At 48.1% G+C, this 19057-nt stretch overlaps 1 protein-coding gene across 2 annotated transcripts in view; it reads left to right on the top strand.

The window, feature by feature from the left end:
- LOC144130119 (uncharacterized) overlaps positions 1 to 19057 on the top strand; it is a 344089-nt gene that overhangs the window by 61840 nt on the left and 263192 nt on the right. For both annotated transcript variants that reach the window (XM_077664133.1, XM_077664132.1), the window contains one exon: positions 15193 to 15382. In XM_077664133.1, coding sequence (XP_077520259.1) covers positions 15193 to 15382 — 190 coding nt within the window. The remainder of the gene's footprint in view (positions 1 to 15192; positions 15383 to 19057) is intronic.

Below are 19057 nucleotides of genomic sequence, written 5' to 3'. Positions count from 1 at the left end.
GCATATTAACAATATCATTGATAAACAGAAGAAATAACAGTGGCCCTAGGATGGACCCTTGTGGTACTCTATATGACACACTGTCTGGGAGCGTGCACCATTGATCACAGTATACAGTGCGCGGGATGTTAAATAACTCCTAAGAAGGGTCAAAGCTGTACCCCTGACACCATAATACGGAAGGTTTTTTTAGGAGTATATCTTGCTGGTTGCTATCGACGCTCTCTTAAAATCAAGGAATATACCGAGACTTAAAACTTTGTTTTCTATATTTTGCAGAATTTCTTCTTTTATTCCAAGTAGTCCTGCTTCAGGTGACTTATTTTTCTGAAAGCCAAATTACTGCCTCACTGTAATATTTTACGAGGTGAGAAATCCAACAAGCCTTTTGTTTATAATGTGTTCGGCTATTTTGGCGAATACAGACAGCACGGTGATTGTCCTAAAATTTTTCAGGTTGTCAAATGAGCCTCCCTTATGTACACCTGTCACACGAGCAAGTTTCATTTTGGATGGGAAAACTCCCGCTGAGATAATTCGATTTCAAATGTGTGTAATAGGGGGTGCTCACTGTTTGACTCACTGCCTTCAGTGGTTTCGGTTTGATGTCATCACTTACAGATGCGCATCCGTCTTTTAGAGACATGATTACATCATGCACTTCGCTGGAGTCAGTTGGGGATAAGAATATTGTATTCGGGTTGTTTGAAGTAATGAAACGCTCACACGACATGCGAGAAATTGTATCGGTCCCATCGCTGGACAGAGCACCAGCAGCAAGAAAATGTACGTTAAACATGTTTGCTAACTATACTTCAGATAGATCGCCATTCGGAAATTTCACTTTGTTAGTTTCTGCATTTTTGTAGATGATTTCTGTCACGGTTTGCCATACCAACCGAGTATTACCGTTCGCCTGCAAAAATAGATGAGAATAGTATTCAAACTTTGCATTCTTTAAGTCAGAATTTAGCAGGTTTCGTGCCCTCTTAAATGCCCGAAAGTTCATCTTTGGTTAGAAAGAATGTCTGGAAGAGTCTGTTTTTCTGTTTAAATCTTTTAAATAGTTCACGAGATATCCAGAGGTTGCGTACTTTTTGTGCCTTTTACGAGGCCATTATGTGCTTTCTGATAATGCTTACGTAAAACCAGGCAACGACATCGCCCTATCCAGAAACCGTGGTATACGGTGAATCCCGCACAAGCCCATAATGGGACCTTTCAGCCGTCACTTTCCTGCGCATAGCACGAGACTGGAGTGGCGTGCCGTACCGAAGTTTCCTCCATCGTTGACGCTTCAGCATTCAAGCGGGTCATCAAAAACCTTTCATCGTGATTTCTATCATCTTTGTCGCGAAACGCCCCCCGCAACCTGTAATGTCTGGCCATGCCCTGACGAAGGGAATACCATTCCCGGAACTGTTGGCACAATAAACCCTTAAAACGAACAGTCTCGTTTGTCGTAATACTTATATATATATATATATATATATATATATATATATATATATATATATATATATATATATATATATATATATATATATATATATATATATATATATATAAACTCCGCCCTCAATGCAAACTTGAGAGTGAGGGCAAAGGGCGTATAATAGACCGCGCAGCAGCTCTCAGCGGGCAGTGGCTGAATAAAACACAGAAAAACGCAGAGAAAAACGGGGAGGTGGAAATAGCAAAGGAGTAGAAAAGACAACGAATTTGAAAAGCGATAGAAAGAAGAAAGGAGTGTTAAACACGGCTCTCGGCTCACCGGGAGGCTGTACCCTCCCGCCCCCCCCTCTCCTTCCTCTCTACGACTCTCCCGAAAGACGCCGCCGGGTCCGCGCGGGCGGCCCGTATCACGTATCCTGAAACGCTTGATGGGGACGCGCACGAGAGACACTTGTTGCGCGCCGCAACGGCAACCTGCAACCGCGCGGTATGCGTATATTTGCTTCTTTTCTTCGGTAGGCTCTTCTGTCGGGCTTTTCTACCACACATCCTGGCGCCCTTCTTCCCATAAATATGCTAGGCCGTTTCAACCCGTGTCCGGTAGTGCGCTTCGCGTGAAAAAGCGGCAGCCGTGGGGAAAAAAAGACAAAAATATTGAGCGAAGCCAATGTGCGTAATGAGAAGGCAGAGAGTAATTTGTGAGAGAAAACTAAAGGGAAAAAGAGGAGAAAAATTATTAGCACAAGAACTTTGAAAGAAGAAAGTATTAACACACAAAAAATGAATAGAATGTGGCGCCAAACAAATACCAAATGGTTAATGAGAATGACAAAGGCGCGGAAGACATAACACAGAATCAAAGAAAGTTATCAAACAAAAGTTAAAAAAATAATAATACGTGTGTGCGGAAACCACGAAATGTCTGCGGCCTGCGGGGCTGCCGCGTGGTCCCCAGTGGGCTAGATGATAGAGTTAGAATATAGGTGTCTGTTCCAGATAGAACATGAATGCTGGCTGTAAGTTGGACAAAGGAGATTACTGGGAAAATAAACAGCTACATTCCCAGCCATTTATAGCGTGGTTGAAGTTATCAAGTACAACATCCGGCGTATTTTGATTTATAATGCTGTCCAAAGCCTATGACGGGTGAAATTTCCTACGTTGTCTCCCTCAAGCGGGAGAGCCTCCCAGGAGTAGCGTTCATGCCATGGGAGAACGTGCTAAACTTGTGGATGAGGAATGATCTGTGAGGTATCAGACGTTGGTCTCACACACACACACACACACACACACACACACACACACACACACACACACACACACACACACACACACACACACACACACACACACACACACACACACACACACACACACACACACACACACACACACACACACACACACACACACACACACACACACACACACACACACACACACACACACACACACACACACACACACACACACACACACACACACACACACACACACACACACACACACACACACACACACACACACACACACACACACACACACACACACACACACACACACACACACACACACACACACACACACACACACACACACACACACACACACACACACACACACACACACACACACACACACACACACACACACACACACACACACACACACACACACACACACACACACACACACACACACACACACACACACACACACACACACACACACACACACACACACACACACACACACACACACACACACACACACACACACACACACACACACACACACACACACACACACACACACACACACACACACACACACACACACACACACACACACACACACACACACACACACACACACACACACACACACACACACACACACACACACACACACACACACACACACACACACACACACACACACACACACACACACACACACACACACACACACACACACACACACACACACACACACACACACACACACACACACACACACACACACACACACACACACACACACACACACACACACACACACACACACACACACACACACACACACACACACACACACACACACACACACACACACACACACACACACACACACACACACACACACACACACACACACACACACACACACACACACACACACACACACACACACACACACACACACACACACACACACACACACACACACACACACACACACACACACACACACACACACACACACACACACACACACACACACACACACACACACACACACACACACACACACACACACACACACACACACACACACACACACACACACACACACACACACACACACACACACACACACACACACACACACACACACACACACACACACACACACACACACACACACACACACACACACACACACACACACACACACACACACACACACACACACACACACACACACACACACACACACACACACACACACACACACACACACACACACACACACACACACACACACACACACACACACACACACACACACACACACACACACACACACACACACACACACACACACACACACACACACACACACACACACACACACACACACATACACACACACACACACACACACACACACACACACGCACGCACGCACGCACACACACACACACACACACACACACACACACACGCACGCACGCACACACACACACACAGAGAGAGATATATGTATGTATGTATGTATGTATGTATGTATTAAGGAAGCCAACAGTCACCGAAACCAAGGTCCAAGGGGAATGTTTCTAAACTTCTAATTTGTAATGCCAATTGATTGGTTTAAATAAAATTACTTATAAAACAGCAGAAAAAACAACAGTGCTGCCGGCGGGATCCGAACCCACGACCTCCGAATACCGCGTCCGGTTCTCTACCAACTGAGCTCCGGCGACGGCTGTCCAGTCTGCTGCTTTCGTGGGTATTTATCTTTTGCGTGCAAGCGAACCTTGAGAGTTGTCATTAGCGCCACCCTCGTCCATACTGGTGAACGTAGCACGTCCCTTAATATCGCAAAAGCGACGTAGAACGTCGTCTAACGGCGAGGGCGGAAACTGTGCGAGAGCCCTGTTAAGCTACCTATGGCATCAAGACTGCCAGAACCGAGACCCTCGTTAAGCTATTAGCAGATAATTTAAAGGAAATGAGGGGCCCGTTTGACAAACTTATGAAGGGAGCCAACAGTCACCGAAACCAAGGTGCATAGGGGAATGTTTTTTTTTTATATGTTGTGCTTATCAGTGGGATATTACAGTACTTAGATTAAGACAACGCAGATGACTCGGTACAACGAAGATGGCCCTGCGCGTCAACCGCATTGCTATCCCCACGAGTGTCTGTACTGGACCTAGCTGCCCTTGGTAAAGATAGTCTGTGCCAAACGAAAGCAGAAAAGTGAGGCAAAAGAATGGCGATTCCCATTAGGATCGCTGCGAACGTTATCCTTTCCTGGGTGCCTTTTCAGAGGCGGCAATACCCGCGCGCAGCGCAGCATAGTGGTTAGTGAACTCGCTTCACACGCGGAAGGCTAGCGTTCGATTCTCGTTGAACGAACAGTTTGATTTCGGTTTTTATTTTAAATCGCAGTTTTTTTTTGCGCAAACAAGCCATGGTAGAAAAAAAAAGCCAACCGAAACCGATACTGAAGTCTGTGCAGCGCCGCCTCGCTGCTCCCGTGTTCTGCACAGTGTCAGAATATAACGGCCGGAATCTCCGTGCCACGCAGCGTCAATTTTGAATGCGCGTTTAGAGCACACCCGACGTTGCTCTCCAAGGTCCGATCTGTGCTTTTAGCCGATGAGTAAGACAAACACGCCCTTCAAACAGTGCTAGGTATTGTTTCGTTCAGCTTTACGTCTGCGAGATGCACTGAGTGCGTCACGCAGACGTGCGCTGTCACTGAATTAAGTTTTCGTATGCGAGGTTACTAGTGGTTTCTTTCAGCTTGTGAAAGAGGGAAAGTAAAGAACAACTGGATCAGCTCAGACTTTGCGGCGGCGCACTGCACACAATGCATCGAGCGTTGCGTTGTCAACGGTCCTACAGCCATCGGTTAAACATATCTCAGCCGATGGATGCGCGAGCTGCCTGATCGCGAAGTATGGATGGCTAGGTGCACAAACTGGGCACAATTTGTTTTAGTCACTATGGAAATATGACTGAACTCAGAAGTGCAATCAAGCCACCTTACCGAACTGCAGTGCAGCGTATGCAACAAGGATAGCTTTATTCAAAAACATGGGCGCAGTTATAAACTTCACAACATGAAAAAAATGCCGTAATGAAGACAAAAGTGCACCTTCGCACATCAGGCTAGAATGAGAGTGCATATATTTGTGCAGCAGAAATGGAAGAAAACGCGGCTAAAGTAGATATTGTTCATTATTTCCTACTCGAAAGTGTACATAAATAATCTTTATTTACGTTCAGTGTGCAATCATTAGTAGGCAAGAAAAAGGCTATTTTAAATCGGCTGAGCCCTCAACACTCCACAACTGCACATTCAAAGGGCGAAGGAACAAAATTTTTGTGTTTCGCATTTTCTCACACATTGCTAAATATAGGTAACTACGTTGTAATCTACTCGATACTGGGTAAACAGACTATGATTGCGGTCACGAAGGCATACAGAACTGAAATGGTTGCTTGTTCAGTCGCTCGCATTCTGGTTCATCAAGAAGGCTAGTATGGTTAAGGGGCAAAGGTTAATAAAACCGCAAAGAAGTAATTGCAGCTTTTTCTACATGTTACGTGAGCACTAAATTTACTTTTTTACTTGCTATTTGTTAACTTTTTAGTGAAATATATTTATTAAATTTAAAGCTAAGCCGCTTCAATTTTCCTATTTCAAAAGTTCAAAGAAAGCACACTACAATCACCTCGCCAGTGATGGTGCCAAGAGCAGGCGAGGGGTGGCGGCCGCCGCGCCACAGATTTGCTTGACCACATTGCAAATTTGCCTACCGTTTCGGGAGGAATGTAATTGCAAGAAAAAGGGCACATGTACAACCCTCAATTACCATGTGATACCACTTCTGTGATTATGATGTGGCCTTTATGATTGAAAAGAAGGGGATCACATGCATTAGTGATATAGCAGTAGCTCTGGAACATAATGAATTTGCTATGTTGAAATGTTTTTATGAAGACCTGGGCCGCCAAGAATTCTCTCTTCCTTTCCGGCGACCGACTCCCGAACCTGCGTGGGGCTGTTGTTGCGGCCTTTATTATTATGTTTGTTTTTGTTATCTTATTTTGTTTTTGTTTTGCTTTTACGTTTAAGGTTCTGACTGCTTTTGCGTCGAATGCATGACGCTGCTTTTGCTACGATTGAGTGACAGTGCTATTGCTATGATTTTGTTTGGTTTGTCTTTCTATTATAACCTAGTGCTTTGTGCAATCTTTACATAAGCAAGAGCTTTAAGCGAATTGTAGATAAGCCTTCTGCGTTTTGTTTTCATCCTTGTAATTTGCATATAACGTGTTACTGGGTTGTGAGATATAGAGCGGTGGCACATGGTAAATGACGGTTATAAACGTGCCCCTTTTCTTCCAATAAACAGTTGGTAGTGTGAGCATGTGTTATCTTTTTCTTCCGTGTGTCTTAATTGCGACGCAGTTTTTTCAGTCATGCACCAACTCTCCCCACAGGCAGTCGTTCTAAATTTGTGACAGCGCACGTCTGCGTGACGCACTCAGTGCAGCTCGCAGACGTCAAGCTGAACGAAACAATTCCCAATACTGTTTGAAGGGCGTGTTTGTCTTACTCGTCTGCAAAAAGCACAGATCGGAGCTTGGAGAGTAACGCCGGGTGTGCTCTGAAAGCGCATTCAAAATGGGCGCTGCGGGTGGTACGGAGATTCCGGCCGTTAAATTCTGACGAGGTGCAGTACACGGGAGCAGCGAGGTGGCGCTGCACAAACTTCAGTTTCGGTTTCGTTTGGCTTTTTCTGGATACCACGGTTTGTTTAAACAAAAACAAACTGCGATTAAAAAGAAAAAAGAAAAACAAAGAGCTCGTTCAGCGGGAATCGAACCCTAATCGTCGATGTGTGAACAGAGTTCGCTAACCACTACGCTACCTAGCGCGTGGGTTCTACCGCCTATAAAAAAAGCACCTAGGGAAGGATAACGTTCGCAGCGATCTTAGCGGAAATTACCCTTTTTCTGCCTCAATTTTGACACCTAGGCGGCATAGGCGTTTGACACACTCTATCTTCTAGTTCACTTTACCCTCGGACTGTTCTTGCCGCTGCTCCCATCCTCCCAGCTTTTTTCAATAAACCCCCGCTTTACATTTGGTGCAAGTACCGGATAACAGCCCTGGAATTTCGCAACCGTACTCTCCCGCCACCTGCGATGCTTAACGAGGTTCAACATCAAGTCGTGCAAGTGGGCCCAGCGGCGGCGGCTCCCTTCGCCAACGGGACCCGGCTATCTTAAGTGGGACCAATGAGCAAGATGTCGAAGATTTGCTCACGTCTTACGAGAGGGTGAGCCTTTACAAGAAATGGGACGATGCGACAAAACTAAATAGCGTAATTTTTTATCACACTGGCGTGGCTAACCTGTGGTATCATAACTGCGATGTGGTTATCCGAACTTGGTCTGCTTTCAAGACAACCTTCTCCGAAGTGTTTGGTCGTCCTGCTGTCCGGAAACTCTGCGCCAAACAATGCTTGCAGGAAAGGTTTCAGCAGGCCGACGAAAGCTTCGCCAGTTGCACAGATGTCCTTGACCCATGCAAGCGTGTCAACCAAAACATGTCAGAAGCGGACAAGATTAAACACATTTTGAATGGTGTGGACGACGACGCCTCTCAGATGATTTTAGCGCACAACTTGCGTACAGTTGCTGAAGTGGTCACCCTCTCTCAAAGCTTCGAGGAGCTGGTAAGCATAGGCTCCTGACTCGACAGCACCCCTGACAGGTTGAGCCGGTTGCTGGACTGACGCCAGCGCCTGACACCTCATCGCTGCTGCAACGAATCAAAGACATTACTCGGGATGAGGTGGCGCGTCAGCTCGCTCTTCTGCCGAGCCCGACACAGCGAGCTTGATATTTGTCTCCGGTTCTTCGACATGCCATCCAAGAGCAGGTTGCCGTTGCTCTTACACCTGTCGCCACTCCCCTGACATATGCAGACGTCGTCGCCAGTCCTCGACCGCCTACGTATTATTTGAATCCAATACCTGCGTGAGAGGTGGCTCCTTCTGTTCGGCCGGCTCCGCGAGTCAGCAATTACCGGCGCACCATCGACAACCGGCCTATCTGCTACAACTGCGGCTTGCCTGGTCATGTGGTACGGCTTTGCCGTCGTCACCTCCCAGTCTACGCGCCACCTCCTCCAGCTCCCGCGTACTGGCCTTCCAATATTCAGTACTACGGGCCTGCTGATCCGCCGTCAAGTCGTCCTTTTTCTCCTGACCGTGCGGCCCTTTCTAGATGCAGTTCCGCTTCACCGAGGCGCCGCTCCAGTTCTCCTATGCGAGGTCGCCCCAATATCATTCAGAAAGAAAGCTAGGTGCCGCAGTTCCTGAGGTGAGAACTGCGTCTCCGTCGAACTTTCCAAGCCGTCGCATATCCCCTGTTAATCTTATCGAAATTTCTGTAGAGGGCATTTCTCTTTTGGCCCTTGTGGACGCCGGTGCTGCGACCTCTGTTATGGACGAAAAGTTTTGTCCGTTGAAGAAGGTAAAGACGCCGATTGGTGGACTATCGCTGCGTACGGCCAGCGCTAAGCACATCCAGCTGTGCAGCCCATCGCATCTCTGCTCATCCGGAAGGAGACGGGTGATACACCACTCCTTGCCATGAACGCTCTCAGCCCTCCTGCCTGTAGACCAGATCCCTCTTCTACCGAATTGTTCTTGCGCTCCATCGGCGCCGACCTTCCACCGCCTTAAAGAACACAGATTCTCACCCTCGATAATCAATTTCGCTCTTCCTTCGATGCTCACCAAACTTCCTTGGGCTGAACTTTTACAGTCACCCATCGCATCGACACTAGTGCTCACGTGCGGCAGTGCCTCTATCGTGTGTCTCCAACCGAGCGCCAGACTATTACAGAGCAAGTCGACCAAATGCTTCAAAACGGCGTCATTCAGCCCTCAAGTAGCCCTTGGGCATCGCCTGTTGCCCTTGTGAAAAAGATGGTCCCATACGCTTCTGTTTCGATTACCACCGCCTTAATAAGATAACGCGCAAGGATGTCTATCCTATTCCACGCATAGACGACGCTCTGGACTGCTTGCAAGGGGCAGAGTGCTTTTCATCCCTCGATTTACGCTCTGGGTAATGCGCGTCAGCCGCATTGCTATCAACACGAGTGTCTCTACCCGAGCTGGCTGCCTCAGGACAGTTCTCGCCGCTGCTCCCGTTCTCCCAGCTCTTTTCAATAAATCCCCACCTTACAAAATAAATAAACGAACACTTAAACAAACAAATGAATAAACAAACAGGGGCAAAAACATAAACTGTGGTGGAGAAAAGAATGCCAGGAAGCAAAAAACTGCAAAATAGAGCTTGAGCAAATTTCGCTGGTACCCAACCAAAGAGAACCTCGCACATTTTAAAAAGGCAAAAGCGAGAGCTCGGTACGCCCTTCGCAGTGCCGAGCTCTTGGCAGAGTTCTGTTTCATCTTTAAAAAGTCGTCACATAAAAAAAATGTGGGAGCAGGTTTTCTATAATTAAATGGCAACTCCTGACCGTTCACAGTTCCTCTTCTGACAACACCTGGCACGCAAACAAGCATAAGGGAACAGGCACACATTTTGAGGAGCACTTCGCTGCAGTTTCAAGTTCGTTCACTATAAGCATTCATTTCTGAAAGACAAAAATATAGCCGAAAAACAAAAACTTCCAAAAAGTGGAGGGGGAAAGGAACAATACAATTTAATTACTCTCCAAGAAATAAAGTACTGTCTGCCGGAAAAAACCGCACCAGAACGCGATCAGATAAACTATGAAATGCTTGCCCATCTTCTTCAGCCTGGCATAGAGGCACTCTTGAAATTTTTTTAACAACATATTCATAGAAAGACAAATGCCTAAGGCGTGGAAAACAGCCGTCATAGTACCTTTCATGAAACCTGGAAAACCACCAACTTCCACTTGGAGGTGTAGGCAAATAGCCTGTCGGAGCTAAAGCGAGGAAGAACCAGCTCCGACAGCGTTCAGGTTCGAACTGTTTACTTGCGCTCCTCGCGTTGCGGCGCCCTAGCCCAACTTCCTCTTTCTTGTCCGGCGCCGTACCGCATGCCCTGCGAGCCGAGCGCGGCGCGAGGGGCGCTACAGGGTTCCCCCCTTAGAGCGTAGCCACAGGATTCGCCCCGGGATGTGCTCGGAAGCTGCCCACAATGACTACTGGGTGGAAGCGAGAGCGAGTGCAGAGGCGACGGGCAGAAGAGTGACAATATAGGCTGGTTTGAGGCGGTCAGCAGCCACGGCGTCTTCAAGGCTGTTGACGTCTAACGTGAAGGTCTTCTGCGCACGATGGAGGACTCGGAACGGTCCATCGTAGGCCGGCGTGAGGGGTGGACGGACGTGGTCACGGCGGATGAAGACATGGGTGCAGGAGGCCAGGTCCTGGTTGACGAACACGGACTGAGGGTGACAGGCTGCAGGGGTGACAGGAGTAATGTGGCGAAATGTGTTGCCCAGGCCTCGGATGTAGGTGGAAGCATCATGGATTAACGGAGGGGAGAAAAGAGAGAATTCTTCAGGTAGACGCAGGGGAACGCAGTAGACTAGCTCAGCAGAAGAGCTGCTGAGGTCATCCTTCAGTGCTGAGCGAATGCCCAAGAGGACGAGGGGAAGGCGGTAAGACCAGCGTTACCTTGCCTGGTAAGTGTGGGGGAAGCCTTCAGTTTTCGATGCAGTCGTTCCAACATGCCTTTAGCCGAAGGATGGTAGGCGGTCTTATGGATGTGGCGAACGCCCAGAATATTGGCAAGAGCAGTAAACAGGGCAGATTGAAACTGGGGACCGCGGTCGGTGGTGACGACAGACGGGCGGCCGAAACGAGAGACCGAGCCGGCCATGAAGGCCGAAGCAACGGTCTCGGCTGTAGTGTCCGCAATGGGAAACGCCTCGGGCCAGCGGGTGAAACGGTCCACACAGGTGAGCAGATAAAAGGTCACGGGAGTGGTCCAGCAAGGTCTATGTGAACGTGGGAAAACCGTGCCAAAGCGGCCGAAAAGGAGAGGCAGGCGTGACGGTATGCCGGTGAACTTTGACGCGCTAGCAGGGAAGGCAGGTTTATGCCCAGTGGCGGACGTCGGCATTGATGCTTGGCCAAAGGAAACGAGATGTGATCGGCTTCTGCGTAGCACGAATACCAGGGTGGCTCAGGCGGTGCAGTTTTGCAAAAATGGTGCTACGGAAAGCCAAATGTATGTAGGAGCGCGAGACGCCAGTGGATGTCTTGCACGTAATGAACTGGGAGGGAAACGGCAGTGGACATACGGCGAAGGACAGGGACGTAGATGAGGAGTGAAGACGATGCAGCTCTGGATCATTGCGCTGTGCAGCCGCTAGCTCATCCATGTCCACTGGCGATTCAGGCGCCATGGCCCTAACACGAGAAAGCGCATCAGCAGCAGTATTCTTCGGGCCATCGATATGACGGAGATACATTGCAAACTCGAAGATAAAACACAGTTGGCGGATCTCACGTGCAGTGTAGGTGCTGTGGCTCATTTGGAAGGCAAACGTCAAGGGCTTATAGTCCGTGATGGCGTGAAAGTGCCGGCCCTCCAGGAAGTAGCGAAAGTGCTTGATGGCGAGGTGCACAGCAAGGAATTCTCGACCGGGTGTAGTCTCAGGTTCCTTCAGCCTTAGGGAGAAAAAACGGAGGGGCTGCGAATTAGAGACGTACTGCTCGAGAATTGCGCCGACGGCAATGCTCGAGGCGTCGGTGACGAGGCGTAGTGGAGCATCAGGAACTGGATATATGAGCAAAGTGGCTTCAGCGAGCGCCTTCTTGGCAGCAGCAAATGTAGCGGCAGCGTCTTCAGTCCACTCAATTGGCGCAGGAGAATCTTTTTTCGGAGCCAAAAGATCAGTCAGAGGCTTCAGGAAAGGGGCGCACTTCGGGAGAAAGCGGCGATGAAAGTCCAGGAGGCCCAAGAATTCTCTGAGCTCTTTGAGTGGCGTGGGGACCAGATAATCTTGAATGGCTTTGACTTTGCTGTCGAGAGACCGAATGCCCTGTGGAGTGACAAGGTGGCCGAGGAGCTCTACTGTAGCTACGGCAAAGAGGCACTTGTTCGGGTTGATGACGAGCCCATATTCATGCAGTCGGTGGAAGAGGGTGCGCAGATGAGCTTCATGCTCAGTATCCGATGAACTTGCTACGAGGAGATCATCGATGTAAGCGAACACGAAGTCGAGGCCTCGCGTAACCTCGTTGATAGCGCGCTGAAAAGTCTGTGCGGCGTTGTGCAAGCAGAAAGGCATCCGCACGTACTCAAAGAGGCCGAACGCTAAGGTAATGGCCGTCTTCGGAATATCAGTGCACTCCACAGGAATTTGATGATAAGCCTTCACTAAGACAATTTTAGAGATCGTGCACCAAGCCAGATTTGATGTGCAGTCCTGCATGTGAGGAAGTCGATAGCGGTCTTGTAAAGTGTAAGCTTTGAGGGCGCGGCAATCTCCACATGGTCTTCAGTCAACCGGATCTTGCTTTGGCACCATGTGAAGTGGTGATGCCGAGTTGCTGGAAGAAGGGCGCACTATGCCGAGTTCAAGCATGTGTTGGAACTCACGGTGAGCGATAGCGAGGCGCTCTCCCGGCAAACGGCGAGTGCGAGCAAACACCGGAGGTCCTGAAATCATGATGTAGTGAGTGATCGAGTGCTTCACCGGTGACTCTGTGGTGGTATGCGGCTTTGTGAGGTTGGGAAAATTAGCCAGAACTTTCGCATGCGGCGTAACAGGTAGGAGAGCGCGAAGGCCTGTCGCCGCAGTGGTGGAGAGTACGCCGTTGACGAAGAGGTGCGTGCTAAGGTCTATGAGGCGATGAGCTTGCATGTCGATGTCTAGGTTGAAGAAACTGAGGAAGTCCGCGCCGAGAAAAGCTTGCGAGACGTCAGCGATAAAGAAGATCCGGCGAAACGTGCGGTGCAATCCGAGGTTAATCTTCAGGGACCGTTTGGCGTACGTGCGAATGGGGGAGTTGTTGATGGCTTGAAGCGGGGAGGCCTGTTCGCGCCGACGGCGATCTGCCCAAGAGGCGGCTATTACGCTCACTTGTGCTCTCGTGTGGACCAGGAAACGAGTGGCAGTAACCTTGTACGAGACCTAAAAGAAGCGGCATGTCCGTCCACCAGAACCACTTGCGGCCGTCAGTGGTCGGTCGCAGTGTTTCCCGACCAGGAGCACTGGTGTGCGAACTTGCGGGCAGAGCTGCAGAAAATACGGTGGTACCAGCACACATTAGTTTTGGGGCTTTCATTTGGATCCCACCCTGACCAATCCGGACGAGTGCCACGGGAATTGCATCAATGCCATTTTTTGGAAGGATTCATGTGGCTGGCTTTGGGCTGGCAAGCTGGCAAGCCAAGCTGTCAATTCCAACCATCCACATATGAAGGTCAAAGACATCTCACAGCAAAATAGATCCTAAGGTTCATATGAACTGCGTCCTAATCTAAGCAACGGCCAAAACCCCCCCAACGTTGAACGGCCTCACCGAAGATGAGGAAGCCGGAACCACCAGGAGAAGCAGAGAACAGCAGCAGCTCTTCTCTGCTGCTCCTACAGTAGGAATAAATAGGAAACTGCAATATATCTGTACGCTGCTGCGAGAACCAAGTTTCTTTATTATTACATGCACTCAACTCCAATAAATTATATATTAACTTAATCTAAGCTAACACTACGGCTTCTTTTAGTGGCAAACTCTTTTAGATAGTAGTAGCATTTTATTTTTGTGTATTGAACGCACAAGAAGTGCTTTGAATTAATCGGAGGATCCGCATCAGGCATCCTAGTCATATCTCCCACGCTTGAAAAATGGGAAGGTGTTCTCGCCAGCCCGGACCCCGACGTTCAGTTCCGGGCCACGGCAAGAGCGCAGGAGGTCGCCGACCCAGTTAAAGTGCCGGCTACCTAGAGCGGCTGAAAAAACGCAAGAAGATCACAGCCTTCCTGACAATAAAGCTTTCTCTCTCTGCTTAGTTTGTGTTCTGTTCTGTGGTCAAGTTTAGAGGCCGCATAAAAACCATACAATTGTGCTAAAAAAATCTTTCCTGTATGTCAATTCTCACCTTTAGTTACAACGTTCGTTACGATGAAAGCATGAAAGTAGTCTTTGAGGCTAAATCGAGCTGCTTTTGGAGAATTTATCACTGGTAATATGCCTAATCCTGGTGTATTTTTTCAATAAATTTGAGCGCCTTTTTGGCTTTAAGGACCGCTTGTGTAGAGCCTTATATAGAACCATGTAGAACTTGTCTAGGAGATCACTTATGTAGGAACAGTGACGTTCCCAATATTTTCCGAAGGGAAGCAAGTGCGCTTTAATATACAACGAAGCGATGTACAATGTAAAAATGACACCATTCGAGGACGGGACGGTGCGATCGTGCACACATTTGTGTGACCTGAAGCTACTAGTCTGAGCCTTTTTCTCTTTTTCAGATTCTACATGGGATTAACGCTCAACGACGGGGAGGCAGACACCGAAATAAATCAAGGTTATCCGAGAAGTTACAATATTGCCACACACTCAGGCTATCCTACATATCCAAACCTTAACATATATCTCGCAAACAATACCTTTTTTTCGCTGGCAGTGCGATTATTAAAGGCAGATCGTGATTACTACCAGGTAAGCATTACAAATACCGTAAACTGTATTTCGTGCTAATTAGAATAACTTGGCGCTTGGCACGCCACTACCAGACGAGTGTTCTCATTAAGTAACCGCTTATATTAGGCCTTTGTAAGCGATTCAGAGATAAAGTAGCACTCAGGTTGCTCTGGGAGGCATGCTCACTTTTTAGCGGTTTTAGAAATGCAAATTTGTATCGAGAAGGAATAAGCACGCGCTATATGAAGATTAAACTCAAATTATAGGCTACCTTGGGATGAAAATGCGCCACGAATGTGGGTTTGTTTTTTAGTGTTTTGACGTTTTAATTCCAGAGCTCGACCTGCTTGTTTCCGCTCGTGTGCGGGTTGCACGTTTGTGTTGCTGTTTTTTTTCTCTCTCCGTGGTGTACAACTGGTTTTGGCGCTTGGCTTCTAACCTGAATGTGAGGGGTCCAACCTTGCCGCATTTCAATACAATACAAAAGAATACAATACAATTTATTCACAACTTCGTACATATAAGTGTTCTGCTCAGCCTAAGCACATAGCGCTTGTTGGCTGACCTAGCAGCAGTTGGTGGACCTTGATGTCTGAGCAGGCTCCACGCCCCCACTGTCCTACGCCTACAGCTTAGCGAGCCTAAGGCAGAGATCCAGCCCTAGGTGAGGAAGTGCAAGTGCTAGCCATCTTGAGGTCCGTTATGAATTCCATGCGTGTGATGCTGTCTAGCTTTCACTCACCAGCAACACGAAATGCATTGCAGGTACTGGACGCGCTAAATCCAGTCCTCTCAACTTTCCAGTAGCAGACACAATGGCTTTCGAAGCGTTACCACTTGGAAGCCAAGTCTAAGAAACATCCATTTTCCAGTGGAATGCCCGTGGACTCAATTTCCGCATTTAGGACATTCGCGAATAAGTCTATAAACACAGATTTCTAATCCTTGTGATTTGTGAGCTCAATTTACCAAATTCTATCCGAATTCCTGGCTATCAAGCGTTTGCATCCTCCACGCACAAGGGAAATAATAGCAAGGTCATCCTCTACATTCGAAGGAGCTTACTTATGTGCACCATACAGTTCCCCCTCACAACTATAACCAGTACGTCTGTTTAACGGTAAAAAGGGGTACCCTGACGTTTACGGTTGTGGGCGCGTACTTATCTCCAACAAGGTTTGACTCCGACAGAGTGAGGGACTTGTTGGCTGTAACATCCGGGCCTTGGATCGTCACTGGTGGCATTAATGCGCATCACGCCATGTGGGGAGGCATCCGGATGAATTCGAAGGGAAGAAGTCTTGTCTCTTTCACATTTGACCATGACCTACAATGCCTTAACGACGGTTCTCTAACGTACATCCGCGGGCTGTCTTACAACAGTTGTCTGGACTTGGCGTTTGTGTCTCGGTGGCTTGCGAGACGTGTCTGGTGGTTTGCCGACGTAGAAACGCCTGGAAGCGACCACATCCCCACATATATTATTGTTCTTGGTCTCACTCGATGCAGATCTGCCAAGCGTTTGCAACGAATATACTGGTCTATGTTTAATACCTTTATGGAAGATGTCTACAGAGGAGACATTACGACATGCATTGAAGAGCGCATCAAGGAGGTTATGAAACACACGAGATGCTTCTTCACTCTAATGTCAAAGTTCACAGACTTCGATGTGGAGCTGCACGCCTCTGATCACTTCGACGAAGAGCAGAGAGGTGATACAGGCGCACAAAGTCGCTGCACAACGTGAGGGATGCAAGGCGCACACAGAACAAAACTCAGAGCCGAATTCAAATCTTGCAGGCTTACCATTGGAAAGAATTCTGTGAATCACTGGATCCTCGAAAGCCTCTCTCACGTATCTGGAATGTGGTGCTTGGTTTGCGAACATCTCAGAAGCTCCAACCATTCAAGTCTCTCGCACTTCAGCAATGAGGTAACGAAATGGAGATTGGTGAAGATTTTTGCGCAATAATAGCAGGTCCCAGGAACCAATCCACAACTCTGAATTGCTGCGAAGTGCCGAGATCTAGGGATTCACGAATGGACCTCCTTTTATCCATGGAAGAACAAGACACCGCCATGGCCGGTTGCAGACGGTCTTTAACGCCGGGACCCGATAGAGTAACATACCCTGCACTTGCAAACCTTGGTCAGGAGGCTCGACGTGTTCTTACAGACCACTTCCACTCATCATGGTGTGCCGGTACAGTTCCGAACGTGCGGAAATCAAGTCGTCTGGTTCCAGTCCTTAAACCTGGAATATCGCCGCTTGACCTAGCATCGTACCGCCCCAATCGCATTCGCTAGTTGCGTGGGAAAACTTATGAAAAGGATTGTACTTACGCGAATTGAGTGGTATTTGGAGCGCTATCAAATACACCCAGATGTAATGTCCGGGTTTCGGAGGGACGTTCTTCTATTGATAGCGTGATTGACCTGGTGTCATCAGTTCAACATCAGAAGCATCTGAAGCGCTTCACCGCGGCGTTGTTTCTGGATGTTAAAGGGTCGTATAATAACGTCATCCATCAAGCTATTTTGGACTCTCTGGAAGCTGCAGAACTTTGTGGTCGCATATTCTGCTGGATACGCAGTTATCTATCCAACCGATCACTACTGATGCAGACTGAGGACGGAGCAACATCTTCATATTAAACTTCCCGTGGGGTCCCACAAGGCGGAATACTCAGCCCAATGCTTTTCAATCTTGCGCTTGTCGGCCTTGACAATGTACTATCACAGTCGGCGAGTGTCCCAGTTTATGCAGACGATATTTGTATCTCGGCATCAGGAGTTCATCATCATCATCATCATCATCAGCCCTACTACACCCACTGCAGGGCAAAGGCCTCTCCCATGTCTCTCCAATTAACCCTATCCTTTGCCAGCTGCATCCACCCTTTGCCTGCAAACTTCTTAATCTCATCCGCCCATCTAACCTTCTGCCGCCCCCTGCTACGCTTACTTTCTCTTGGAACCCACTCCGTTACCCTTAAAGACCAGCGGTTATCTTGCCTTCGCATTACATGCCCTGCCCAAGCCCATTTCTTTCTCTTGATTTCGACTAGGATGTCATTAACCCGTGTTTGTTCCCTCACCCACTCTGCCCGCTTCCGATCTCTTAACGTTACACCTATCATTTTTCTTTCCATGGCTCGCTGCGTTGTCCTTAACTTAAGCTGAACTCTTTTCGTTAGCCTCCACGTTTCTGCCCCATAGGTGAGTACCGGTAAGATTATGCTGTTGTACACTTTCCTCTTGAGGGAAATTGGTAAACTGCCACTCATGATCTGCGAGAATTTGCCATATGCGCTCCACCCCATTCTTATCCTTCTAGTTATCTCCCTCTCATGATCCGGATCAGCTGTCACTACTTGCCCTAAGTAGACGTATTCCGGCACAATTTCTAGGCTCTCGCTGCCAATTGTGAACTGTTGTTCCCTTGCTAGGCTGTTGAACATTACCTTGGTTTTCTGCATGTTAATTTTTACACCCATCGATCTGCTCTGCCTGTCTAACTCGTTGATCATGATTTGCAGTTCACCTCCTGAGTGACTCAGCAAGGCAATGTCATCAGCAAATCTCAGATTATTTAGGTATTCTCCATTTATTCTTATTCCCAACTGTTCCCAATTCAGGCCTCGAAGTACCTCCTGCAAACATGCGGTGAACAGCATTGGCGAGATCGTG

The sequence above is a fragment of the Amblyomma americanum genome, chromosome 4 (assembly GCF_052857255.1).
Source record: "Amblyomma americanum isolate KBUSLIRL-KWMA chromosome 4, ASM5285725v1, whole genome shotgun sequence".
Classification (NCBI taxonomy): Eukaryota; Metazoa; Arthropoda; class Arachnida; order Ixodida; family Ixodidae; genus Amblyomma; species Amblyomma americanum.
The sequence above is the reverse complement of the archived record's forward strand: the minus strand, read 5'-3'. Positions and strand labels throughout refer to the sequence as shown.